The sequence below is a fragment of the Balaenoptera musculus genome, chromosome 2 (genome assembly GCF_009873245.2).
Source record: "Balaenoptera musculus isolate JJ_BM4_2016_0621 chromosome 2, mBalMus1.pri.v3, whole genome shotgun sequence".
NCBI classification, from domain to species: domain Eukaryota; kingdom Metazoa; phylum Chordata; class Mammalia; order Artiodactyla; family Balaenopteridae; genus Balaenoptera; species Balaenoptera musculus.
In genome coordinates this window covers 33,844,111-33,871,753 of record NC_045786.1, presented here as the reverse complement: position 1 = coordinate 33,871,753, position 27,643 = coordinate 33,844,111, and the positions used below count along the sequence as shown (strand labels likewise).

Here is a 27,643-nt window from a genome sequence, read left to right as displayed (position 1 = left end):
AGGTCCCTGCGGCACGTGGAGTCTCCTCTCAACTCCGCCACTAACTCACTTTGTGATTTGGAGCTCTCTACTCTCCTTCTCTGTTTGTTGTATTCCCTCCCATTTTTTTGGAGCTTACAACTCAGTCCCTCACCTGTTTAACTGGAGTCCTCCTAGGAGGTACATTCCTTTCTCCCTTCCAGCCAGTGCCGTGTGCGAACCGACCCGGCAGGGACAGTCCTCATCCTAGGCAGCACACACCGCTTCGTGAATCTATGTCTGGGCTTTGAGGCCATAGTCAGAAGCTGCTGGAGTCTGTGTCCACGTTTTCTGCACTGGGACAGAAGCCTTGATTACCTGGCTAAGCTGGGGAAGCAATGCATTCTCTCTCCAGGCCTTTCTCAGAAAGCTGATCTTGACCGTCACTAGGTCTGTTATCGGGATTCTCTTTCTTGACTTCTTGACTTTCTTGACTTCTTGGGAGGTAATGAGCTGGGTCCTATGGTAGGTTTCCCTCCCCAGCCTTTCCTTTCCAGCAAATTTAGAAGGAACCCACCCAAGTGCCCCACACCGTACCCTAATTCCTGATTTCTTTCTTAAGAGGACCCCCCAGATTCCAGGACCCACAAGCATTTGGAGGCTGCTGAGCATTTGGTACAGGTGGAGAAGGGTCAGCCTTGCTTAGAGCAATGAGAGGGATAGGTGGGATTCTCCTCTCTCCCATCAGGAGAGAGTAGATTTGGGGCCTGCAGGGAATGAGGTCTCTGGAGAGAAGCCTGCACCACAGGCGTCTGAGAGATGAAATAGTAAAGAAGGATTCTTGTCTGCTGATGGGCTCTGAGAAGTGCTTAGTCATGTTTTCTCAAAGCACAGAAATGCCCAGCACATTCCTTGGTGTCCAGTTTTCTTTATCACAGACCAGTGCCCCGGGGAAAAAGAGCAATGCTGATGAATTACAAACAGGCTCTGCTTGTCTAAAAACAGATTCTTCAGGCAGAGCTCCATTCAGCACTTCCACTCAGCACTCAGTGATGGACGGGGTACGTGGGTAGTTCTTTTTTTGGATGAATGTTGGCAACATGACTCTGGCATAATTACTACCCATACTTTCCTCAAGTCAAGGTCTTGCTCTTATACATGCAGACACAGGAGCTGGTCAAGAAAAGCTGCACTGGGTTTTCTGGTTTTGGGCAGAATCTCCAGATAGAGAGGAAATATTCTTAAATGGTGTGACCCCACCCAGAAAGCCTGCCCTTTTCCTCCATGTGAATTTGCCTCCAGCCTGTCTTCCTCAGGTAAGCTGCTGCCCCCTCAACCACATCCTTGTAGTAGAATGGCCTACCTGCTCGCTGCTCCCATAAGCTGCCCAAGTCTGGTGTTTTCAGTCGGCTGGCAGGATCCAAGTTTGTCACTTAGAGCAAGAGTCACCGCACTCTACCCTCTGGCCAGCAAAGCCAGCCCCCTGCCCCTATAGTAGCCTGCCTGTGTGATGTTTAAAAGCTGGCCACAACTGTGGCTTCATCCTTCAAGCCCCAGACTTGGTTTTCCCAGGCAAACAGCAGGCAAACCTGGGGCAAGGGGGGGCATGGAAAGTTGGGAAGCAGCTGGGGTAAGGAGCGAGTGGCTGTTGGCTTTAAGGTTTCCAGCAGACCCCACAAAAAAATAAAACCTCAGGGATGCCAATCCTAATAGCAGCTCGCAAATAATGGGCATATTTCAATTCCACCAACAGGGGTCGCCCTTGGACACCAAGCCTGAAGCTGGCATCCGAAAAGGGAAATTCCCAGCCATGGGCCCTGGGGCCAGATTTCCAAGACTCAGAACTGCTCAGTTCCTGTTTTGTTGGATGCAGATGAGGTTGCCCAGCTGAGGAGAGACAAGTCCTCAGTTTTTCTGGTGAGTGGAGGTCTGCACTGGAATTTGGGACGGGAAGTCCTAGAACACTGGCCAGCCACTTAGGAGCTCTGAAAATAGATTTCTACATCTTTCTCTGCAGTGTCCTCATTACCATACAGAAAGAACGTTCTTTCCTGTGTTTTTTCTGTCTAAAATACATGTAAACTTGTGTGCCTGTACATGATGTTTTCATATCACTTTGTTCTTTTTCCTAAATGCAAAAATCATACGTGTTCTTTGCAAAAACAAAAAAAACTTCGAAAATTCAGAAAATGAACAAAGGAGAAATCAACTAACTGCAAACATAATGTATGTACATTACAAAAAGCTCAGAAAATATAGAAAAGCACAAAGGAAAAATATCACTTCTACTCAAGATCATCTCTGTTAACTCATAGTGTATAACCAAGTATTTTTCCATGTATAAATTACATATACAGATGCACAAATATGTACATGTATGTAAGTATTCCATAAGTAGTTCAATGTTTAGCTCAAAATCCTTCTCTTCCACCAGCTCACACATTTTGGGAGAGCAGGGGCAGAGTCTCCCAAGTTCACCCCTTTACCTACAGTAGCGCCTATAATGTCCAACAGAGTTGGTGTGTAGGAAGCGTTTACATGATAAATAAATGAATACACAGATAGAGCATTTTTTTTGGCTGCGCCGCATGGCTTGCAGGATCTTAATTTCCCGACCAGGGATTGAACCCGGGCCAGAGCAGTGGAAGAGCCGAGTCCTAACCATTGGACCACCAGGGAATTCCCCAGATGAGCATTTTTAATTAAAATGATATATTTATACATGCAGTTCATGGAAAAAAAGACCCAAATAGTTCATAAACATTTGAAAAGAGGCTCAACTTTGCCCATAAACAAAGAAATGCAAACTAATGCTACATTGAAACCCCTATCAGATTGGCAAAACTCCAAACATTTGCTGATACCATCTTTGTTAGGGGATGGCGTGAGGTTGGAGAACAGAGCCTTGCCTTATACCTTGCTGGTGACATTTCCATTTGGTACAACCTCTGAGGGCAGTCTGCAAAGACTTTTGAGAATGTACATAATATTTGACTCAGCAGTTCCACTTATAGGAATTTATCCTATAGACAGTGTTGCACCATGTGTGAAATGACATGTGCAGGGTTATACATTGCAGCCCTATTTGTAATCACAAAAAATTAGAAACAGCCTAAATGCCTAGTGGTAGGGCTAACTGACGTATGTTACATTCACATAATAGAATAGTATGCAGCTATTTTTTTAAAAGAATAAGGATCAGTTTTATGTATTAAAATGAAAAATCAAAGTGTAAATCAATGTATATAGCAAGCTACCGTTTGTCCAAAAGGGGAAAGGAAAAAGGATATATATTTGCATTTACTTATAGATGCATAAGAAATCATCTAGAATGCTATACAAGAAACCAATAACATGATTTCCTGTCTGTTGCTGGTGATGGTTTTGGTGGGGTTGTAGGATGATAGAATAAGACAGGAATAAGAAATAGACTTTTCCTTGTGTATGTTTTTGTGCTTTTTCATTTTTGAACCAAGTGAATGTGCTACCTAGGAAAAAAGTGAATAAATTTTTAAATGGCAAAAAAATTATGCCATATATAATAATAAGCCTTTTTTCACTTAATAATATACCGTAAACATTTCCCCAAGTCTTAAATCTCCTTCAACATTATCTTTAAATGGTATACTGTTTCCTAATATGGACGTAATTTATATAATCAATCCCCTAATACTGATTTCAGTATTCTAAATGAGGCTATGATTTTGAACACCTTTGCACTTCTCTCTCATTATTTCTTCTGGATAAATTTAAGTTTGCATCAGCTTATTTACTTATGTATTTATTTGTTTTATTTTTGGCTGCGTTGGGTCTTCGTTGCTGCACGTGGGCTTTCTCTCGTTGTGGCGAGCAGGGGCTACTCTTTGTTGTGGCGCACAGGCTTCTCATTGCGGTGGCTTCTCATGTTGCGGAGCACGGGCTCTAGGCGCACGAACTTCAGTAGTTGCAGCATGTGGGCTCGGTAGTTGTGGCTTGCAGCTTAGTTTCTGTGCAGCATTTGGAATCTTCCCGGACCAGGGCTCGAACGTGTGTCCCCTGCATTGGCAGGCAGATTCTTAACCACTGGGCCACCAGGGAAGTTCCTGCATCAACTTAAAGCCAACTTACCCTCTAGAAAAGTTAGACCAGTCTCCATTCCAACAATCCACACATGAGTGGGCCTCTTTCCCTGAATCCTCTTTAATACCTGGTATTCTTTTTTTTTTTTTAACCCATTGCCAACGTAGTAGAAAACTATTATATTTCATTGTACTTTTAGTTTTCATTGCTTCTAGTTAAACACTTTGATGTGAGCATTTCTAGTTCTTCCTTTGGAAGTTGCCTGCTCCAGAAGAGAATATATCACAGGCCGATCACACCAAGCATTTGTGAGCTTAGTAGATCTTACTGAAGAATTGCTGCAGTGAGGGCTCTAAACTGCCTTGATATTAGACAGTGTCCTGGCAGGTCACAGAAGCATTGCTCGTTTCTCCAAAGATATGCAACTGGCCAACAAGCACATGCAGAGATGCTCAACATCACTAATCATTAGGGAAATACAAATCAAAACCTCAATGAAATATTCCTTCACACCCATTAGGATAGCCACTATAAACAGAACAAAACAAAATTAGAAAATCACAAGTGTTAGCGAGGCTGTGGAGAGATTGTACACTATTGGTGAGAATGTAAAATGATGTAAGCACCATGGAAAACAATATGGCATTTGTGAAAAAATTAAAAATAGAACTACGATCTGATCCAGCAATCCCACTTCTGGGTCTATAGCCAAAGGAATTGAAAGCAGGGTACTGAAGAGACATTTGTACACTCATATTGATTGCAGCATTATTCACAATAGTCAGAAAGTCCCAAGTGTCCATCAACTGATGAGGAGATAAACAAAATGTGGTATATCCATACAACAGAATATTATTCAGCCTTAAAAAAGGGATGAAATCCTGACTTGGATGAAACTTGAGGACATTATGCTAAAAGAAATGAGCCAGTCACAAAAAGACAAATACTATATGCCTCCTTTTGGGGGGGTGGACCATGCCACACGGCTTGCAGGAACTTAGCTCCCTGACCAGGGATCGAACCCAGGCCCCCTGCAGTGCAAGCACAGAGTCCTAACCACTGGACCGCCAGGGAAGTCCCTATACGCCTCCTCTTTACTGAAGTACGTAGTCAAATTCATAGCATAGAAAGTAGAATGGTGGTTGCTAGGGGCTGGGGGGACAAGGAGCCGTCGTTGAACAGAGGTAGAGTTTCCTTTTTGCAAGATGACAAAGTTCTGGATATTGGTTGCACAACGGTGTGAATATACTCTGAACACTACTAAACTGTACACTTTAAAGTGGTTAAGATGGTAAATTTTACCACAATTTAAAAAGAAAAATAGAAGCATTACAAAGGAATTATGACTAGGGTTTTCCTTCCAACACAGATGTCAAAACATGATCCTTCTCTACTCAAAACCCTCCAATTTACTTCTCACTCGGAGCAAAATCTGGAGACGTGATGGGCAAGGGCCCACCTGCTGCCACTCCAACCACAGTCACTAGACATCTTGCTTGCTTGACTCTAGCCCCCTTTGGCGTCTTGCTGCTTCCTCAACACATTAAATATATTCCAGCCTGAGGCCCTTTGTGTTGATACTTGCTGTTTCTTCTGTCTGAAATGATGCCTCTTCAGCTATCTGCATGACCCCGTCCCTGACTTTATTCAGGTCTCTGCTCAAAAATCACACTCAGAAAGGCCTTTCCCATCTTTCCTATAAACATAGTCTCCATCACCATCACTCTCTAGCCCATCCCCTTACCCTGATTTATCTTTCTTTTATTTTTTTTCTTTTATTCGTTGTTTATTACCTATTGTCCCAATACCACTGGAGTGTAAATGCCAGTGGATCAGAAATAGAGTCGTTTATGGGACCTTCCTTGTGATGCAGTGGTTAAGAATCCGCCTGCCAATGCGGGGGACACGGGTCCGAGCCCTGGTCCGGGAAGATCCCACATGCCGTGGAGCCACTAAGCCCGTGCGCCACAACTACTGAGCCTGTGCTCTAGAGCCCGCGCGCCACAACTACTGAGCCTGTGCTCTAGAGCCCGCGAGCCACAACTACTGAGTCCACGTGCAGCAACTGGTGGAGCCCACGCGCCTAGAGCCTGTGCTCCGCAACAAGAGAAGCCACCGCAATGAGAAACCCGCAGGCTCGCCGCAACTAGAGAAAGCCTGCGCACAGCAACAAAGATCCAGTGCAACCAAAAATAAATAAAAGAAATAATTTATTTTAAAAAAAGACTCAAATGTTGCTGCCATTGGGATACTTTTTCTGCTCTCCCGCATCCTGAGTTCTCATGGAAGCTTGTAGAGAATTCTGTTGTAAAATCACAGCACTGTGTGTGTTTGCGCCCCTCTCTTCCCCCTCCTACCCACCTCCGGCTGTGAGCTTTGTGGCACAGAGATGCATCTTACCCATCTCTCTGTCCGCAGCCTAGCACAATGAGAGACTGAGTAGATGCTCAATAGATGCATTAATGGATAAATAACATTTCTCCACTGAGATTTATACTGTACTCTCAAAGAGAAACTCCTGGCATGGGAAATAAATACATATGAGTGAAATGGTATTTAAATACTCCATGAAATTCCTAGACAGCCAAGAAGAAGCGTTTTGTTTTGTTTTTATTGCTAATACCCTTAGCCAGAACCTGGATACCTCATGGTTTCAGTGGCAACATAATAAACACATTTGATATTTTTTTGCAATGCCATGAAATGTTCTTTCCGAAAGTATAGAAAGTACAACAGTGTGGGAATGAACTGTATTTGAACTGCCACTAATGTATAAAGTAGATAACTAATGAGAACTTACTGTGTAGCACAGGGAACTCTACTCAGTGCTCTGTGGTGACCTAAATGGGAAGGAAATCCAAATAAGAGGGGATATAGGTGTACGTATAGCTGATTCACATTGCTGTACAGAAGAAACTAACACAACATTGTAAAGCAACTATACTCCAATAAAAATTTTTTTTAAAAAGGTTTAAAAAATATTGTATAATTGCTCTTAAGCTTGCATTAATAAAATAACACATTTTCTTGAAAAATAAATAAATAAACAAACTGCCACTAAATCAATTTTTCTTGGGCATTTCCCTTTACCTAGATCACCTCTTGTATAAAAAAGAAGGGGTGGACTGATTCAGATGTTGCAGACTGAGGGCCTGTAGACCCCATGGCTGCGGGGGCGGGTGCTTCATTTGGTCCACACGGTGTATGTGTCATAAAAATGTGACTGCCTTTCCATGTCACCACTTCTTTACTCAGTACTGCCTCACACCTGGCCCACTTTATGCATTTACGATGCCCTCTTCCCCCGTAGGTGGCAGCGGCTCTCATCTCGGACTAAATCCAGTTTTCTGCATGGGGTGCTGAAGGAAGAGGCCTCTATTCGATATCTGAAGCAAAAAGCTGGATTCATCGTTTGCAAGGCAGTAAACACGGCAGACTGCGGATCTCCTGTAGAGTATTTGGGAAGTGTGGGGCTGGGGATTAGTAGACTCTTAACAGTGGGAGTATTCAGGCATTAAGCGACCTTCAGCAGAGGCATCTTGGTCACTGGAGCAAGGCTGTTGCTGATTGGCTGGCCCTCAGAAGCACATATACTGACCAGAGGAAGCTGTCCTTGATGAATTGGGACAGCCTGAAAACCTGTTCTCCTGGTTACTTGTTCCAGTGGCCAAAGAACAGTGAGTCTTTTCTTGATCGGGAGGATAGGAAAGATTCTCGGTAGGATCCCTTTTTTATTTAAATGTCAAATAATCCAGCTCAGAGATTTTCAAACTTTAACATGAATCACATCAGATCACCCGGAGGGCTTGTTAGAGCAGACTATTGGACCCCTCTCCTGCAGAGTTTCTGGTTAGGTAGGTCTGGGAAGGGAGCCAAGAATCTGCACTTCTAATGAGTTCCCAGGTGATGCAGATGCTCCTGGTCCAGGGACCACACTTTGAGAACTACTGGTCCAGCATCCTAGGACTTGTAGTTAATTATTTGCTGTTCAGAAAATATTTAGGGGGCTTCCCTGGTGGCGCAGTGGTTGAGAATCTGCCTGCCAATGCAGGGGACACGGGTTCGAGCCCTGGTCTGGGAAGATCCCACATGCCGCGGAGCAACTAGGCCCGTGAGCCACAATTACTGAGCCTGTGCGTCTGGAGCCTGTGCTCCGCAACAAGAGAGGCCGCGATAGTGAGAGGCCCGCGCACCGCGATGAAGAGTGGCCCCCGCTTGTCGCAACTAAAGAAAGCCCTCGCACAGAAACGAAGACCCAACACAGCCATAAATAAATGAATAAATATTAAAAAAAAAAAAGACTGTTTAAAAAAAAAAAAAGAAAATATTTAGGGAATTCCCTGATGATCCAGTGGTTAGGACTCCGTGCTTCCAATGCTGGGGGCCTGGGTTCAATCCCTGGTTGGGGAACTAAGATCCCACAAGCTGTGCAGCGTGGCCAGAAAAAAAAAAAAAAAAAAAAAAAAAAAAAATATATATATATATATATATATATATATTTAACACAGTAAGTTACTGGTGAGTCTAAGAATTCTGTAAATGATTTTGTAAAATGGTTATTAATCACAGCCACATCTATATACATTTGAAAAATAATGGTAAATATATAAGAGAAAGATAATACTCCTTCTAAAGTTAATGACTAGAAAATGTGAATTCCAGGACATATTGTAGTAATTCTGTCCTGTCCCTCCCCTCCTCCTCCTTTCCCACCTTCCCCCTCAGAATGTGTGAGGCATCCTGTCCTGGGGAATCCTAGACCAGGTACTTCCCAAGGAACCTCCCAGGTTTGTGATTCTATGTTTGTGGCAGACCGTGGTTTAACACATGAACTTCTGGTCAAGGTATGAGCCACGTTAGTAAAGTGATGTAAATTGAAAATACAGGAGGCAAGGAAGTTTACAAGACAATTGGGAGAGGGAGAGAGAGAGAAGAAGAAGAAGGAGGAGGAGGAGGAGGAGAGGAGGGAAGGAGGAGAAGGAGAGGAGGGAAGGGGGAGGGGGAGGAGGAGGAAGAAGAAGAAAGAAAGAGAGAGAGAGGCTGGCTGACTTTAGAAATTCTCCTTCATATCACCAAGGAAAACTGTCCCTCTTTATATCAGTGTAAGTGCTGGGTGATATCAGATTGTTGTGGTCCGTTGAAGATAAACCATGTTGCAGGCCGGACACACGCTGTCCTCAGAAGGAAAGTTTGGCACGCCCCTGCGTTTCTACTGTGACAATCTGAGGTAGGGCCATTGCGTGTAAATGTATGGAAGAGAAATGGAAACACTTTGTGTTTCTGAAGAAAATTTTTACAAGGAAAATTCTGATTAAGCAAAAAAACCCCAAGAGATACTAGGACACACAAAAACCATGGCTCTGCGTGATACGGTGCCGGGAGTGAATGCTGCCATTTTCCCATATCTTCCCAAGAGGCCTTCACTAATGGGTTCATTGGAAAATTCTTTCAGTAGAGACCACAATGTTCTATTTCTACAGGTGGTAATAGCTAGTATTTTTATTGAGAGCTCAGTATGTTCTAGGCTCATACAATCCTCACCTGAGTATTATGAGGTAAGTACTAAGTCACCCTTATTTTACAGGTGAGGAAACTGAGGCACAGAGCGGTCACATTGTGTCCCTGTGACACACAGGGAGTAGTCAGTGGAGCTGAGATTCAAGCGCAGGCAGAGGGACTCCCCAGATGCATGTTGAACCGCTAGGTCCTAATCCTCTCAAAAGCCTAAAGATTCGATCCCCTTAATCACTTTCTCGGCTTGTTTGTTGTTTCCTTTAGAACACATTATGATTTGATTTTTTCATTTGTTCGCCTGTTATTGTCTGTTTCTCCTCCTAGCATATAAGCTGCAAGAGGATAGGGGCTTTCTTCACTGCTGCATCCCCAGAACCAAGTGTTTGGGCTCATAAACATTTGTGGAAAGAAGGAAGGAAGGAAGGAAGGAAGGGAGGGAGAGAGGGAGGAATTCTGAGTATCAGTCAGCTTGATAAATGAGGTCTGATGAAAAGAATGCCTGTTATATATTTTTTTCTATCGACCACTAATTATGCATCGAGCGGTCTTGCTTTTAAAGAAAAGCCCACCTGTGTCTTGCACTGAAAAGAACAGAGGTCATCTTTAAGGTGACAGCAGGAGTGCAGAGACAAAGCACTGCCCAGCTACATCCATCTGCCCTTTATGTACATCTTCCCTTAGGTTGCACTGAGACCCTGAGGTAGTGGCATGTCTCCGTATTGGAAGTCCCAAGCTTCCTTCTAGTATGTCACCTGGGTCATCTCTGGTGCGTGGGATTAGTAAAGTAGGAAAGAGGAGGCAAAGAGGAGGCCTCTCATCTTTTTACTTTAAATATTCCTGTATTATTTGAATTTCACCACTCCCCCCCATGAGCATGTGTTATTTCTGAAATGAAACACAAGCAATAGACAACATAAAAAGAAGAATTTGTAAGGCAGGGATTGGCAAACTACAGCCCATGAGCCAAATCTGGCCCACCACCTGTTTTGTTTTTTTTTTAATTTAATTTAATTTTTTTTAACATCTTTATTGGAGTAGAATTGCTTTACAATGTTGTGTTAATTTCTGCTGTACAACAAAGTGAATCAGCTATATGCACACATATGTCCCCACATCTCCTCCCTCTTGCGTCTCCCTCCCACCCTCCCTATCCCACCCCTCTAGGTGGTCACAAAGCACCGAGCTGATCTCCCTGTGCTATGCGGCTGCTCTGCCACCTGTTTTATAAATCAGGTTTTCTTGGAACACAAGCACATCCCTTCCTTTACACACTATCTATGGTTGCTTTAGTACAACAGTGGCAGAGTTTGAGTATGGAGACCATATGGTCCACAAAACCAAAAATATTTACTCTCTGACATTATAGAAGACATTTTCTGACCCTTGATCTAAAATAATTTATTTTAAATTCCTTATAGGTTTCCCCCCCCCCCATAGAAATGAGACCTAGTGAAACCAATTAACAGAACTGGGTTCTTTCTGCCTTCTAGGAAGGTAATCACCGGCTATATCTTGTTAATTTATTCAACGGCTATGTTCTCTGCATATACAAAGAATATAAGATAATTGCTCAGCTCAAAAAACAAACCTTTCTTAGCATTTCTAGAAATACAAACATCTGTCGGGATACTGCAAGACTCAGGAACAACTACGCTGACCACCCTACTTGACTTTCCCTCAGAGCATCTGGTAACACTGGGCGTATTACACATTTATCTGATCATTGCCTGTTGCCCCACTGCCACCAGAATGTAAGTTTTACTACATTAGGGATATAGTAAGCGTGATTTATGTATAAGGAGCTTGATACTGAGGCAATCTAGATATTTGGTGTTATTGGAATTGATGGTGTTTATCGATTTCTTCCTGTGGTTTTGCAAAAAAATTTAATGTATTTTGAGTCTACTTATTAAAGTAATAATGAAGCAAAAACCCATTAGGGTTTCCCCAAGTAAAACTGAGAATATCTGTTCCGCAAAATATGTCACAAAGAAAATAAAAAGGCGAGGAACAAACTGGGAGAATATATTTGCAGCACGTGAAAATAAAAGATTAGTTTGAATATCAAGAATATATAATCACCTGAAAAAGAGAGAACTCTATCAGAAAAGTGGGCCAGAGTCATGCACAGACATTTCACATGAAAGAACGTACAAAAGGCCCGTGTGTTTTTGAAAAGTTGCTCATTCCCATGCATAATCGGGGATGTAGTAGTTCACATACACTGTTTAGGCAAAAATTCACAAAGTCAGACGATGTCAAGTGTGAATGACTAGGGACTTCCCTGGAGGTCGAGTGGTTAAGACTCCACACTTCCACTGCAGGAGGCGCGGGTTCGATCCCTGGTTGGGGAACTAAGATCCTGCATGCCACGCGGCACAGCTGAAAAAAAAAAAGTGTGAATGACCAGAACTTCTATCCAATGTTGATGGGAGGGAAATCAGTGTCTTACTTTGGAAATGACTTGGCATTACCGAGTGAGGCTGAACAGACAGATCCCCTACTCTGCAATGGGGCCCTGCAAGCAGCATCGCTTGGGAGCCTCTTAGAAATGCAGAAGTTGGGGGCCCATCCTGGACCTACTGAGTCAAGATCTGCATTTAGATGCCCACTGGAGGCCCCTGGGGAGCTTTTAAAAGTCCAGATGCCCAGGTGGCACCCAGACCAGCTAAATTGTAATCTCTGAGGGTGGGACCCAGACATCAGCATTTAAAAAAGCTTCTCAGTAATTTCAACATGTAACTAGGGTTAAGAAGCAGCAACCAGACGTCTCTCATATCATGAGAAATACAAAAATATCTTTAACAGCTAAAATCTGGGAGATAACCAGTATGTCTACCAATAGTAGATCACACACACACGCACACACACATATGCACACACACACACACACATTCTTACTATAAAGAAAAGCAAAGGAATGACTAGTAGAAAATTCAGGATAGTGGTTACTCTGTGGGGTGAGGGAGGAAAAGGCATGTGATTGGAGGAGATGCAGGGAGAAGGTGAGTTTCTAAGGTCCTGGTAATATTCTATATCTTAGGTTCAATAATGGAAATATGGGTGCTCATTTTTTTCCCCTTAAAATATAAAAATAGGTTTTATCCACTGTTTTGGATAAAATTTTAAAGTCTAAAAAATGTTTTAAGAGGGCATCTTTCATATCCGTTCTTCTGAGCCGCCTTCTTCAAGGCGTCCCACCCTTTCCCAGACCTCATCTGCTGCTCTCCTCCAAGCTGGTTTTCTCTGCCTTTACTAAGAAGTCAGAGTCAAGAGGATCCACTGCTCTACCCACCTGGATCTTTTTTATCCCAGAAATCCTGGCCCACTCCAGGTCCCATCTTAGAAAGTTCTGGACAGGCTCGGGATCTACATGTGCCTCCCAGGCCCATCTAAGGGGCATCTGGAAGTCCAGGGAAGGGAGATCTGAAGGGCACTGAAACAGGAGACAGTATCTGCACATGTCTGGAAGGCGCTGGGCCCTCCCACCCTGAAGCAGACTGAAGCAGAGCCAGACAGGGCCAGGTGTCAACAAGTTGTGTCGGGCCAAATGGTAAATCATTTAGCAGCAGAGTAATGATTAAGCTACGACAGGGTAGACTGTCTTAAACTAGAGTTTTCAAAGTGTTCTCTGTTTTGTTCTAAACCCAAACTCAGCCAGACATTTAATGAGTGGGTCTAAGGCCCCACTACCTCTTACAAAGCTTTTCTACCTACAGAATTTCCTCTGATCCTACCAGGACTGCGGTGGGGATTGCTACCACTTTAGAGATGAAGAACAGGCTCAAAGCAGTTAAGAGAATTGCCCAAGATCACACGGTATCATGGCAGAAAAAGTCACAGCCAGGCCTGCTGTCTCCAAGATTCTTCCAATGGTCTCAGCCCCTTCTGGGTCTGTGAATGCTTCTGCACTCAACTCCCGCACATCCAGAGATGCCCTCCTTATGCAGAGAGCTCTGACCAGACCATGCCCTTCCCTCCCTGGGCCTGCCTGCAGAATACATTCAAGCTCCTTAACCTCCCCCAAATCCGTACTCACAGTTCCTGGAATTCAAAAATATTGACTTTAAAAGGAGCTGTAGGGCTTCCCTGGTGGCACAGTGGTTGAGAATCTGCCTGCCAATGCAGGGGACACGGGTTCGAGCCCTGGTCTGGGAAGATCCCACATGCCGCGGAGCGACTAGGCCCGTGTGCCACAGTTACTGAGCCTGCGCGTCTGGAGCCTGTGCTCCGCAACAAGAGAGGCCGCGATAGTGAGAGGCCCGCGCACCACGATGAAGAGTGGCCCCCGCTTGCCACAACTAGAGAAAGCCCTCGCACAGAAACGAAGACACAACACAGCCAAAAATAATTAAATAAATAAATAAAAATTAAAAAAAAGAATTTAAAAGGAGCTGTAGACATTACTGTCTAGTTCAGTGATTTTAATCCTTCAGAATCACTGATACCTTTGAGAATCTGCTGAAGTTGTGGACCTTCTCCCCAGAAAAATGCCCATAGGTACAGACATCTCAAAGGGGCCACAGACCCCAAGACTCCTGTTAAGAACTGCAGATCAAGTATTACAATTTTGGTGTTTTCTCCAAAAAGTAAAAATAGAATTACCATACAATCCAGACATTCCACCTTTAGGTATATATCCAAAAGAATTGAAAGCAGGGTCTCCAAATATATATGTGTGTGTGTGTGTGTGTGTGTGTGTGTGTGTGTGTATACACACCCATATTCATAGCAGCACTATTCACAATAGCCAAAAGGTGGAAACAACCCAAATGTCCATCAACGGATGAACGGATGAACAAAATGTGGTCTATCCATACAATAGAAAATTATTCAGCCTTAAAAGGAAGGAAATGAATGTTACATGAATGAACCTTGACAACATTCTATTAAGTGAAATAAGCTAGTCACAAAAGGACAAATACTGTGTGATTCCACGTCTATGAGGTACTTAGAGGAGTCAAATTCACAAAGACAGAAAGTAGAATGGTGGTTTCCAGGGTCCAGGGGAGGGGAAATGAGGGGTTAGTGTTTAATGGGTACAGAGTTTCAGTTTGGGAAGGTGAAAATTTTCTGGGGATGGATGGTGGTGATGGCTGCCCAACAGTGTGAATGTACTTAATGCCACTGAACTGTACACCTAAAATTGGTTAAAATGGTGAATTTTATGTTACATATATTTTCCTCTGGCTGGGAAGGAATAGGGCCGGGCCTCCTTGTTCCAAGGGCTGCGTCCCAGGCCCTCTGCCTGGGCAAGCTCTGTGCAAGCTCCTGCAGGCACGACTATGTCTTCTTTGCAGAAATCCTGGTAGGCAAGGCCTCAGGGAAGAGGAGGCATTGGAGCTGGATGGCATGGGATGTGATATTTATATGAACTTCGTCTATTGGCTTAGTAACCCTCACACATGAGGGAATGAGATCTACTGAGGATGACTTGTTCTTTCTAGCTTGGGGAGTAAGACAGTGCCATCCAATGGATTCCAAAACAAATTATTTTAACAAAAGATCCTACTGATGATATGTTTTATAACCACTTCGCATGAATTCTGAAAGAAGGTTTGGGCTTTCCTCTTTATAAAGACTTATTGACAATATAATTAAACATCAACAACAAAGATGTCCATCTATTAGCATTTCAGTGCATACCCAGCTCTTGGTCCAAGTTTGAATGTGTGAGGGTGTGAAGAGAAGAATCATACACGGGAGCTATTTAGTGATCAGTTTTACCATATAACGTATTTTGGCAATTTTGTCATGCCACTAAATGTTGTTCTATAGCATCGTTTATGATGGTTACAGAATAATGCATTGTACGGACATAATAAAAATGAAATCCCTGTTGCTGGAAACTTAGATTGTTTGCAAGTTTTCACTTTTACTAACAATGTAGCAGTGATTATCCCATATAAGCCCACGTCATCTTCTTGATTATTTCCTAAGGATAAATTCCTAGAAGCCAAATTGCTAGATTAGGCTTTTTTTTTTTTTTTTTTTTTTAAATTTATTTCTTTAGTTTTTATTTTTGGGTGTGTTGGCTCTTCGTTTCTGTGCTAGGGCTTTCTCCAGTTGCGGCAAGCGGGGGCCACTCTTCATTGCGGTGCGCGGGCCTCTCACTATTGCGGCCTCTCTTGTTGCGGAGCACAGGCTCCAGACGCGCAGGCTCAGCAATTGTGGCTCACGGGCCCAGTTGCTCCGCGGCATGTGGGATCTTCCCAGACCAGGGCTCGAACCCGTGTCCCCTGCATTGGCAGGCGGACTCTCAACCACTGCGCCACCAGGGAAGCCCTAGATTAGGCTTTTGATTCAAAGTATACTTTAGAACGTTTGTACCAACTTGGTGTGTAAAATTAGCAATATAATTTTAAAGTAACTATTTATCCAAACCTTTACCACCAATGGGTATTATCATTCAAATATTTATACCAGCTTATAATTTAAATGGCATTTAATTATTTGAATGTATTTTAAAATATATCTATTAGATTATTTGATTAAATCTGTAAGTGATTATTTTGGGCAATAATCTCTTCAAATAAATATTGAGCAACCTCTTCAAATAAATATTTGTACCAAGTTTATAATTTAAAATGGCATTTCATTGTTTAAATGTATATATATTTGATATAGTCATTTGATTATTTGATAGAATCTGTATGTGATTATTATGGACAATAATCACTTAAGATAGTCTCTTCACATCCTGTGCTCTTTGATAAAGAATGCCTCATCATTTGATTATTAAATATATTTTTACATTATATGTCCTATGCTTTATAATGTCGCCCCAGTTTGTCACTAGGTTATGCTATTTTTTCTTTTACTATGAAAGTTTTTTATTTTTAATAAATCAAACCTAGAAATGTATTCCTTTGTGGTTTCAAGCAGTAATGATATAGCTATGGTCAGGTGAGTACAGAATACTGAAGCAGCTGTTGTCAGGGGCTACAGTCAGGGTCATGAAAAGTTTTCTAGACTCTAGAATCTGAAGGACTGAGCCTTTTCAGTCTTAAGACTTCCCACCTGGAATTCTTCTATCTGGTAAAGCACGTGTCTGCATCTTTTTCATCTTCAGTTGCCCTGGCTATTCTTGGCACTTTGTTCTCCCATACAAATTTTAGGATCACCTTGTCAGTTTCCTGACAAAAAATCCTGTTGGGATTTTTACTGGAATCATTATTAATCCTATAGGTCTATTTGGGAAGAATATATTAAAAATGAGCCTTCTTATTCATTAACATGGTATAGCCCTCATTAATTTAGGTTTTCTTTAATGTCCTTCAAAAAAGTTTTATGATTTTCTCCAGAGTATGTCTAACATGTGTGTTAGATTATTCCTAGTTACTCAATATTTTTTAAAGCTATTGTAAATGGTATCTTTGTTTTTAATTGAATTTAAAACATTTTTAACTGATTTATAGAAATAAGATTGACTTTTCTATATTGATTTTTGTGTCCAGCAACCTAACTAAATTCTTATTACATCTAATAATTTGTAGATACTTTCTGGTGTAGCTGTCTGGTGTTTTATCCAGACATCATAATCTGAGTTTTATTTATTTTTCATTTCTTTAAACATTTTTTATTATGGTATAATCTACATATCATAAAATCTACCCCTTTTAAGTGTACATTTCTATGATTTTTGGTAAATTTAGTGAGTTGTGCAGCCACAATAATCTGGCTTTAGAACATATTCATCCTTTTTATTTTTCCATGTCTTATACCTTTTTCATTTCTTTGACTCTGCTGCATTTGCTAGGGGCTTTGTGTAATTTTGAGCAGAAATGAGAATGGTACTATGGCTAATTCCCAATCTAAAATGGAATAATGCTTCCACTGTTTTACCACTCAGTACAATGATTGGTTTTTCAGTTTGTTTTGAGATAATCTGTTCATAAAGTTGCTTTCTAGCCCTAGTTTGATAAGAGTTTGCTTTGGTTTTTAATCATGAATGGGATATTGAATTCCATCAAATGTTTTGTCTGTGTCTATTGAGATGATCATATGATTTTCCTCTAAAAAGGGAAGCTTCCAATTAGTCTCCCCACCGTGGAGGGCGCTCTAGGGTTTGTTTACTGTCCCCTGAGCTCCACCAGACTGGAAAACCAATGCTCAGGTTAACATAGTCCAGAAAATTCCTTCCAAGAGAAAACTGGCTTCAAAGCTCCTCGTCTTTACCTAGTATTTGGCCTACATAGTCTTTATTTTCTTACCAGTTCATGCGTCTAAGATTTTTCCATTTTATTTAGTAGTGCTAGTTTGTTTTTGCTTTTTTTTTTTTTTTTCTCCCCCACAAGGAGAGTTGGTCCTCACCCCACGTACATCTTACAGCAGAAAACAGAAGTGGCAGATCTTTCAGGTTCAGTACTAAGTATGTTTTGTAATCTGAAACTGTCATGAATGGGGTCTCTCTTGGGATTCCCACTGTCACCACACACACCATCCTCAGAGAAAGGCTGTCCCCATGTCAAACTCTGCGAAAGAGTAGACAAAACCCCCTCCCCGGTTTTGGGGAAAGAGACAGGAGTCAAAAAACATGAGCTGCTTCCAACAGATATAAACCACCTACATCAAGTTATAAAAACAATGAACTGAAAGGGCTTTGCCACCTTAGTTTCTGTAATTGTCAATCTTATTATCGTTTCCCATTAACTGCTGAAATTCGGCGGACAAAAGTAAGTTTACTAAATAGTTCAGGAGGGAAAAAAGGGGGAACTGGTTACAGAAGATGCAAGCAGCAGACAAACGGGATCAGAAATCAGGTCTCTGGAAACCTAGGTTAGCTGCTCTCACACCCCAAAGGCAGGCTGTTGGGTATGCTTCTTTCCCTTCTAGGTCTCCTGGACCTCTGGGATGGTACCACCTCTATAGCTTCACTGATGACTCCCCTAGGTGAGCAGGGCCCCATCCTTCCAAGGTCCCCCATTACAGGTACTGATCTAAGACCAGGAAGTAGCCTGCAATGTGCTGGAACACACACTCACGGGAGCATAGCCCACGCCCTTACACCTTCCCTCCACCACCATTTCTCTTCCTGCATGCCCAGAAGGGGTGTTCTGAGAGTCGAAAACAAGCATCCCTCAGTTGCTCTTTTTCTAGTCAGTGATCAAAGGACTGAAAAGACTCAGCTCAGGTTTTCCAAAGAAACAGGCCTGTTCTCCCTCCTAGCCAGGTCACAGTGAGATTGCCTTCATCATTCTTGTTTCATAGCCAGAATCCATTGCCCTCTCTATTTGGATTCCATCTGTACTTTACTGCTACAGGCTTTATATCTTGGCTTCTCCAAAAGTAATCTATGGTCTTTTACAGAACAAAAACACACACCTTGGGACCTACTGTATAGCACAGGGAATTCTGCTCAATATTATGTAACAACCTAAATGGGAAAAGAATTTGAAAAAGAACAGATACATGTATATGTGTAACTGAATCACTTTGCTGTACACCTGAAACTATCACAACACTGTTAATCAACTAGACTCCAATATAAACTAAAAAGTTTAAAAAAATATATACACTTTGAGAAAGGTAGTGACGTTTGTAAGCTCCAAGGGTTTCTTCTTAAATCTAGACAGAATGTTTTCTTTGATGGAGAGATGAAGGAAAAAACCCACATGAGCCCACACATTCTGATCCATGCATCCTTTATTCCATGACCAACTGCTGTGTCGCATCCAAGCAACAGTACACAAACTGGCAATCAACCGCAATCCAGCTGTACAACAATCTGAGGCTTACAGTACATTTAAGGCTTTTAAATTTGGAAAAAAAAATTTTTTTTAATAAAACCAAAGAACCCTCAAACCCAAACCCCCAACCAACACAAGCAGTGTAGCAATTTTAAGCATCTTACACTTCTGATGCTTACTGGCGCAACTCCAGTGTCAAAACCCAAATAACTCCTAAACTAAAAAGATTAGTTTAGTGAAATTTTAATTACATAAATTTTTCAAAGCATAAACTTGTAATTTTTTGTCTTGGAAATGTTATAAAATTTTTTAATAGCAAAACATAGGAATAAAAACGTATTAACAAAATGTATTCAATCATTTACATTACAAACAAGGAATCTGCAGTTCATTGTTGTAGCCTGACAAAAGAAAACTATCCATTAAGAATCTATGCACAATGTAATTGCAAATATGTACAGTACTTTAAAAAAGCCTACAAGGAGGACTTTACAGAAGGAAAGTCGGCTAGGTTCTTTGTTAGACCAACCAGACGATCAAAATATTAAAACTCTGTGGACTAGTAATAAATTTACACTTAAAAAAAACCCCAGTTTCCTTTTAAGAATATTCCAGTTATATTTATATGGTTCCAGTTGATGAAGCCGTTCATGATAGTTCCAGTAAATTACCCTTTAATTGATTTGTTTGGGGGAAAGATCGGAGTGTTAACAAAAATTAATGAAGGAATTTTCATCACGATGGTTTCCAGTTACACTATCACAGCTTCACAAATGGATTGGACCCATGAATCTAGTGGCTGAAAGAGAGATGCAGGTCACATACTGAGAACACGGGTGGAGAGAAGCTGAGTCCTGCATAAATGAATCCTACGTGGTGGGTAAGGAAGAGAAAGGGGTGTGAGCATCTTTTATAGCACGAGAAAACGGTCCCCCCACTCGGCTCTCATTCCCATTCTGCAAGGCAATGAAGCTGGGAATCACAACTGTTCAGTTTAACATGATGTGTGAGTTAGTAGAACCTCTGGATATGAAAGACCAAGATGCCCTCAGCTCTTTGAGTAGGACCCCTGAAAAGCTGGGCACTTCCTCGTGGTTATCCCGCCATGACAGCTATCCAGTTAAAGCATGTGCAAAACCGAGGATTCTTGTGTTCACAGTAGATGAGGTAAAATCAAGTCATCTTCTTCAGGAATTAGGAAGTTCGTGAGATATGAACTGTTTTAGCCTTTCTAGGTATTGTGCATAAAGCTCTATGTCATTATGGCCAGCCCCTTCGACCCAGAGGGGCTCCACGGCCCGAGGACAGCGCTCGTACATGGCCAGGCCGTGGGAGAAATCGATGACCTCGTCCTCTGTACCATGAATGACCAGCACAGGAGAGGTAACTTTAGATATCTTGTCAATGCTGCAAGACAGGAAAGGGGGAGGGGGAGAAAAAGGACTCCTTTAGTTATGCTCACAGATGACAGACATCACACTTAATGGAACCGAGTCGGCGTTCACAGGCAAGGAAGGTAAGCACGCGAGGGTTCTTTCCCCCCTCACTTTTCTAGTAATTCACTTTTTAAAAAATTAATTTTGCATTTTGCAATAATTCTGGATTTACAGGAAAGGTACAAAGATAACATAGAGCTCCCATCCACCCCAACCCCTTTCCCATAAGGCCAACACCACGCGTTACCAATAGTATATTTGCCAAAACCGAAAACCAGCATCGGTACGTCACCAAACTCCGGACTTTATTTGGATTTCATGAGTTTTTCCACTGAAGTCCTTTTTCTGTTCCAAGATCCAATTGAGAATACCACACTGAATTTAGCCGTTGTGTTTTTGTTAAAGTATTTTATTAAAAACAGAACTCCTAAATGTCATCAGACTAGCAATCCAGTAACTAATATTTCTGATATATTCATATTTTGGAGAGAGGATTTTTTTTTTTTAAATAAACAAGCTAGACCTTAACATACCAGAATGAATACCTCTTTTGAAATCTGAGCACTGAATCCACAGCCACTCAAGTTTTCAGGACTCTTTCCGTGTAAGCCACCTTCAGCACCGATTAACAAGATCCTCAGAAACCTCATTTCATAAAAACAAATACCTCATTTTTAAATAAAAACCATGCCATTTAGCTTGAAAACTTAATGTACAACACCAAGATTGAATTCTGAATGGTTTCTGACTGTTTACAAAAATCAAATCTACCCACAAAGGATGAATATTTGAGCATCTCCAAAAGAATGTGCTGCAAACTCTGAAAGCATTTCCCAAAGAGGAATTAAGAAGACTGTAAACCTTGTTGGGCTGCGTGTGTAGGCAACTTCTCTGACAGTGGTAACTGTCATTTCACCTGCAAACACATGGAGACAGGCGACCCTCTGTCCAGTCTGGCCTCCTGCCAGAGACCCCCTTACTGTTGACTTTCTGTATCTGATCCTAGCCAAAGTTACAAAGGGATCAAATTGGTACTACCCGTAGGGATCATTTTGTTAAAAGTCATAGCTAACATTTACTCAGCATTGACCACAGCCAGGTGCTCTGCACTTTACATACAAAACCTCATTGCATCTCCAATGAGCCACAGTGAAAGAGGAAGGACCATCTCTGTTAAACCAAGGAGGGAACTGAAGCTCGGAGAGATCATTAAAGGACAGACGTGAGGCTGTGGTGATAGTACAGAGCTCTGACATCCATTACACATTGCAAAGATCTACAAACAGCTGTCGCAGAGCCTTATTAACAACTCAGGAAGTTGCCAGCCACCTCAAGACATCCGGGAAGACTGCAAAATCTCATCAGCCGTGTCATTTGCCAAGATCAGGGCCACTGTGGAAGGGGTCAATTTTGCAGATTAGGAATCTTGTTTAGAAATCTACTTTCCTCTTATATTTAAATTTTAAAGTGACTTCTTCTAAGAATGCAAGAGTCCAGTTATATTCAATTTAAAAATCTATTTACTGACAGCTCCACGCTGCATGAGTTAGGAGACTCTCTGCAACCTGGAGGATGGATGTACCTGAGGTTAAATGCCACCGTCTGATTCTAAATGTAAAGGAGGTAAAAGAAAATAAACCACCAACCAAATAATAATCAGGACTCCTTATCTCTATTTTTTTAATACTAAAAAAGAAATGGGAAAGTGCCTTCCTTTAAAGACAGGGGCAGGGACTTCCCTGGTGGCGCGGTGGTTAAGAATCCGCCTGCCAATGCAGGGGACATGGGTTCGAGCCCTGGTCCGGGAAGATCCCAAATGCGGTGGAGCAACTAAGCCCGCGCCAGAACTACGGAGCCTGCGCTCTAGAGCCCGTGAGCCACGACTACTGAAGCCCGTGCACCTAGTGCCCATGCTCCACAGCAAGAGAAGCCACCGCAATGAGAAGCCCACGCACCACAACGAAGAGGAGCCCCCGCTCGCCACAACTAGAGAAAGCCCACGCAGCAACGAAGACCCAACGCAGCCAAAAATAAATAAATAAAATTAATAAATTTTTTTAAAAAAGAGAGAGAGAGGGACACAGAGACAAGTGTGCATTTGGTAGCAATGGACACCGTAAGAAAACATTCTCCAAATTCAATTAATGATGAAAGTCCATGTGACTGTTAATGGTTTGAAATCTATCATATTAATACTTTATGGTACTGAACAGGATGAATGGCCTTTTCTGGCTGTTTCCACTCACCAACCTTAATTAAGCTGCTTAAATCGCTTAACTTTCTAAGCCTCAGTTTCCTAACTGTAAAATGAGTCTTGTGAGATAAGAAGCGTGAAATGTTTAGCCGTGGACTGGCAGATCAGACAAACCCAGTAAAGACTAGTTGCTGGTTTCCTATTAATGAATAAGCTATAATTAGTTGTCGTGGCTGTATTTTAAGGTATATGCTAATTTAAGAGTCAGGGGGAAAACCTATTCATTTTGTTGCCAGGGTAACTCTTGGCATAGCTTCCCACAAACATGCTAAATATCTCCCTTTCAACAAACTGGCCTCTCAATACCCATTCAGCACAAATAAGGCCACATTTGAGTCGCACATGGGCCCTACTTATTAGCATTCTCAGCCACGCCACTGGAAATTTGCAGTTCGTTCAACTTTCCCATGAAGCTGAACTTCATTGAACCTGGTACAGGGTGCACAGAAATGAAGTTCACCCAAGGTGTTAAGAGAAGGTTTCTTCTTGTGAAACAAGCCAGTCCGTGGAACAGATGTTTATGTAACCAAATGATGTTCTTTTTCTCTCCCAGCAATAACAGAATGACAGCAACGAATGGGTCAATCAAAATCTGAAAACTGTACATACTTCTGTTGAGGCTTTTTCTAGAGTGTGGCCGCGTGAGTCCTGTTGTCAGAATCTTGGCCCGTTTAGCAACGTACCATGGGCAAATAGTTTTTAGTAAATACTTTCCTCAGCTTAGATTTTAAAAAACAAGCAGAAGTTTTCAAAGAGAGGTATTTAAGAAAGCAGTGTGCTTGCTGCTTTTGCGTGTATATACAGCTGCCCGTTTTTCTTCCTTCTATTAGGGGCCTAGAAAACAGCAGGGACTGGGGTGGCAGGGGTTCTGCTGCCCCTGGGGCACCGGCAGGAGGGGGCCCGGCTGTGGGCTCTCAGGCACACGCTTCCAGCGGAGGGTGCCGGCCCCTCTGCAGGGGAGGGGGTCTTCAGTGGGCGGCAGGAGGAATGAGTGTTCGCTCTGGTCTGGGGCTGTGGGGAGGGGAGGGAAGGACCATCCACTTACACGGTCCCTGCAGCCCATTACCAGCTTGCAAATAGCTCACGTCACTTTTTCTCTTACCTATTGGCCTGACTGAAAAAGTAACAGAAATTTCAAAATTGGGGATGCTTGCGGTTCTTCTTTGAGTGTCTAGACCACTGCTAATGGCCTCATCACAGATTCTGCATTTAGCTCTCATGATTCAACAATACATGTCCACCTGAGCGAATGAACGAACACCGAACTAGACGTTTCTTTAAGACATGTGGGCACTTTTTTTTTTTATCCCGCACATCCAGCTAAACCAATTAATCCTGGATATCGGTACAAGCAAGGTCCTTATACATCATCTGGTAGATTGTTTTACAAATGAGTCCAGCCCAGAGGACCAAGTTTCTGGCTGGTGTACATGTCATATCCACCTCCACGTTCCCTGAGGAGCCCAGCACAGGGGCTGACGTCCGGCTGCATTCAGGAGACATTTCTCAGTAGCCCACAATTAACGGTGGCATCTGATGTGAAGCTGGGTCACTGGACGCCTTAGCACTTGTTGGACAGGAGTGAGCTTACCTGGGGAAAGCATCAAAGCAGTACGTTTTCCTGGTATCGGGAAAAGCCACGCGCAATCCAGACATCAGAGGCGAATGGAGAATTACGGCCGCACACTCGTACCTGGAGGCCAGGTCTACGGTGGGGACAGTCCCAATGCTCTGACCATACAGGATGATGTTCTCGGGGCTTACGCCGTACCTGGAGAAATCAGAGGGCGTGGGCCGTTAGCTGATGTGTGAAAGAAAAAGAGAGTGAGACCAACACCACAGTATCATAAACTCACAAAACTCCCACACCTGCCAGTTTAAAACCACATCGTCTCACGGGTACCCTTTAGCTGAAGATGGATGTGAACGCCACAAAAATGTTAGGGGCCTGTCTCAGTACTAAGTGACTGAGATTCTGTCCTCCACAACTTTTGCAAAAATAATGAACATGACATTTTTTTCCAGAAATTAACTATATAAATGCATCATAAACTTCATTTCAGTGTTCCCAGAGTCATTTCATTTCCTACTCTCCCCTCTTGAGTTTCTTTGGCCATCCTAAATGTATTTCTGAAATAAAAACAGAAGCGTGTTTGCTAGATCATAATATTATTATTAGAGTCCTTTAAGTGAGGTTTTAATAAAATACGAAAGAAATTAACATTTATCATCAGGAAAAGGTACTGGGAGACAATTACTTTAAAGGCGAATATATTTTCTACAGCCTCTCCTTGGGGTTTAACCCTTCCGAGTCTTTCAATCCATCAATGGTCTCCCCCTCCACTGTCTGCCAAGGTTTAGCTGGGTCAACAGCTGTGTGGAATACAGGCTTCATTTCCTGGCCTGCCCGGCAGCCTGGTGTGCAGACAACTAAGCTTTGGGCGTGGGCTGTGAGCAAAAGTGACATGTACAACCTGCAGGTCATAACTTTAAATAGAAGGCTCCATGCCCTCCCCTTCCCATTGGTGGAGAGTAGACGTGATGGTGAGCTACCCTGGCCCAAGCAGAAGAACAAGCACCCAGACGTGATGGAGGAACAAAACAGACGAATCCCAGGAAAACAGGTACGCTACATATGAACCTACAAAGGATATCCAGAATATATTAAGAGTACGTAGAAATAAAGAAGAAAAAGACAGACAAAAGAAATGAAGACATCGCAGAAAAGAAAACGTGATGCCTAATAAACACGTAAAAAGATGTGATGCTCAACCTCATTAGTACGTGAACACGCAAATTAAATCCACGATTTATTTTTTTACACCTAAAAGAAAGGCAAAAACTAAAAAGTCAGACAATGTCAAGGCATAGCAAGGACATGGAAAAGTAGAAGTCTGTGACATTGCTTGCAGGAGTATAAATTGGTATGAGCCCTTGGGAAGATAATGTGATATTATCTGGTGAAGTTGAAGGCTATAACCCAACGATTCCAACTTCTTTGCATAAATACCCACTGTAGTTTACAGGGCAGTAGGACATGCTTTCTTTTCTTTCTTTCTTTCTTTTTTGCTGGGTAATGTAGTTTATTATTATTATTATTATTACATTATTATTTTTAATTGAAGTAGTTGATTTATAATGTGCCAACCTCTGCTATACAGCAAAATGACTCAGTTATACACATATACATTTTTTTTTAATTTTTAAAAAATATTTATTTATTTGTTTATTTTTGGCTGTGTTGGGTCTTCGTTGCTGCACCGGGGGCTTTCTCTTGTTGCAGTGAGCGGGAGCTACTCTTCCTTGCAATGCACGTCCTTCTCATCGCAGCGGCTTCTCTTGCTGCGGAGCACGGGCTCTAGGTGCACGGGCTTCAGGAGTTGTGGCTCGCGGGCTCTAGAGCACAGGCTCAGGTAGTTGTGGCGCACGGGCTTAGTTGCTCCACGTGGGATCTTCCCGGACCAGGGCTCGAACCCATGTCCCCTGCATTGGCAGGCGGATTCTCAACCACTGCACCACCAGGGAAGTCCTATACATTCTTTTTTTAAAATATACTTTTCTATTATGGTTTATCCCTAGGACATGCTTTCTGATAACAGCCTTCAGTGAAAAGAACTGTCAGGCTAGAGCTGAGGCGGGTGGCAGGATTTCACTGGGCTGCCTCCCCCTCAGGTTCCTTCAAACTTCACAGGAAATGGGGGCCCTTCGGAAGGACTCTGGGGAGGGAATGGCTATTTCTGGCTGGTAAGTGCTGTTCTGTGCTTTGCAGAGAGGCGACATCTGGGCTGTGCCGTGAGGGGCGGACAGAGGCTGAACACGTGGGGATAGAAAGGACTGTCATTAAGCAGCAGCAAGTCACACAGGGCCGGGGTGGAGCCCAGGGAGCAGCTGGGGGGCTGGGGGGGCTGAGGCGAGGCTGCGCGGGCCAGCAGGGGGAAGATAAGGAGGTAGCGCTTGTCCTGGAGGAGGTGAGGGGCCACTGGAGACGTTCAGGTCCAGGGGACAGGGACAAGGCTGTGCTTCGTGAAGATTCACCTTCCTGCGGCACGCAGGGCATGACAGAGCATAAAAAGGAAGCAGGGAGATAGGTAAGGGACTGTTAAGAATCCTACAGGGAAGAGGAAACAGGAACGTAAAAATCGAAGACAAACAAACCAACAAAAAAGAGATGCTCTCTCCTCCCCAGACGCAGGTAGGAAATCACCTGCTCAGAACGAGGATGCACCCTCTCTTTCTAAAGGGAAGTTTCCGTGTGGCCCCAGCCCTTTGAACTTTGACACCATCTAATACAACTGTGCCTGTGGAGGAGGGTCCCAAGATGCACGTCTTGTCTGACGTTCTTGCCTGGGCTTCATTTCAGTTGGAAGAACAGGTTATTAAAAAATGGTCAGCAAAAGGAGTTTTGACAGAAGGTTTGAGGAAGGAACTCATGTCTGCAGCATTCTGTGCCTTAAATCCCTATATCAGAGACCACAGCTTTTAAAACATAAATCCCTTCAATCAGGATGAAATGATGAGAGATGTGAGAAATGAACCCTGTTCTAGTGCATCAGCAGGCCATCACCCAGGGTGATGCTTTTTACTGGAGGAAAGTTATCCCAGGGACCTCCCTCCACTGTAACTGCCACTGAATTCCTTCTTTGATGGACTGGGAGGTCAAAGTCAGTTGAATTTAACTGAGAGTTCAAAGTCCCTTGGAGGGGGAGGTATAAATAAGATTAGGGGTCTCCTTC

General features: G+C 42.8%; 1 protein-coding gene, 1 long non-coding RNA gene and 1 other non-coding gene across 3 annotated transcripts in view; 1 reads left to right on the top strand and 2 right to left on the bottom strand.

The window, feature by feature from the left end:
• Positions 1–984: 984 nt before the first annotated feature.
• LOC118890063 lies at positions 985–7,965 on the top strand. The gene is made up of 3 exons (XR_005018670.1): positions 985–1,274; positions 1,712–1,875; positions 7,328–7,965. It is a non-coding gene; the product is annotated as an uncharacterized LOC118890063 (long non-coding RNA).
• On the bottom strand, positions 5,019–5,091 carry TRNAA-UGC. The gene has a single exon. It is a non-coding gene; the product is annotated as a tRNA-Ala (tRNA).
• An 11,197-nt stretch (positions 7,966–19,162) lies between the features above and the next one.
• ABHD17C (abhydrolase domain containing 17C, depalmitoylase) overlaps positions 19,163–27,643 on the bottom strand; it is a 56,036-nt gene continuing 47,555 nt past the window's right edge. Inside the window, exons 2-3 of the mRNA XM_036842342.1 lie at positions 24,502–24,681; positions 19,163–20,627 (exon numbers count right to left, since the gene is read on the bottom strand). Coding sequence (XP_036698237.1) covers positions 20,408–20,627; positions 24,502–24,681 — 400 coding nt within the window. The 3' untranslated portion in view covers positions 19,163–20,407. The remainder of the gene's footprint in view (positions 20,628–24,501; positions 24,682–27,643) is intronic.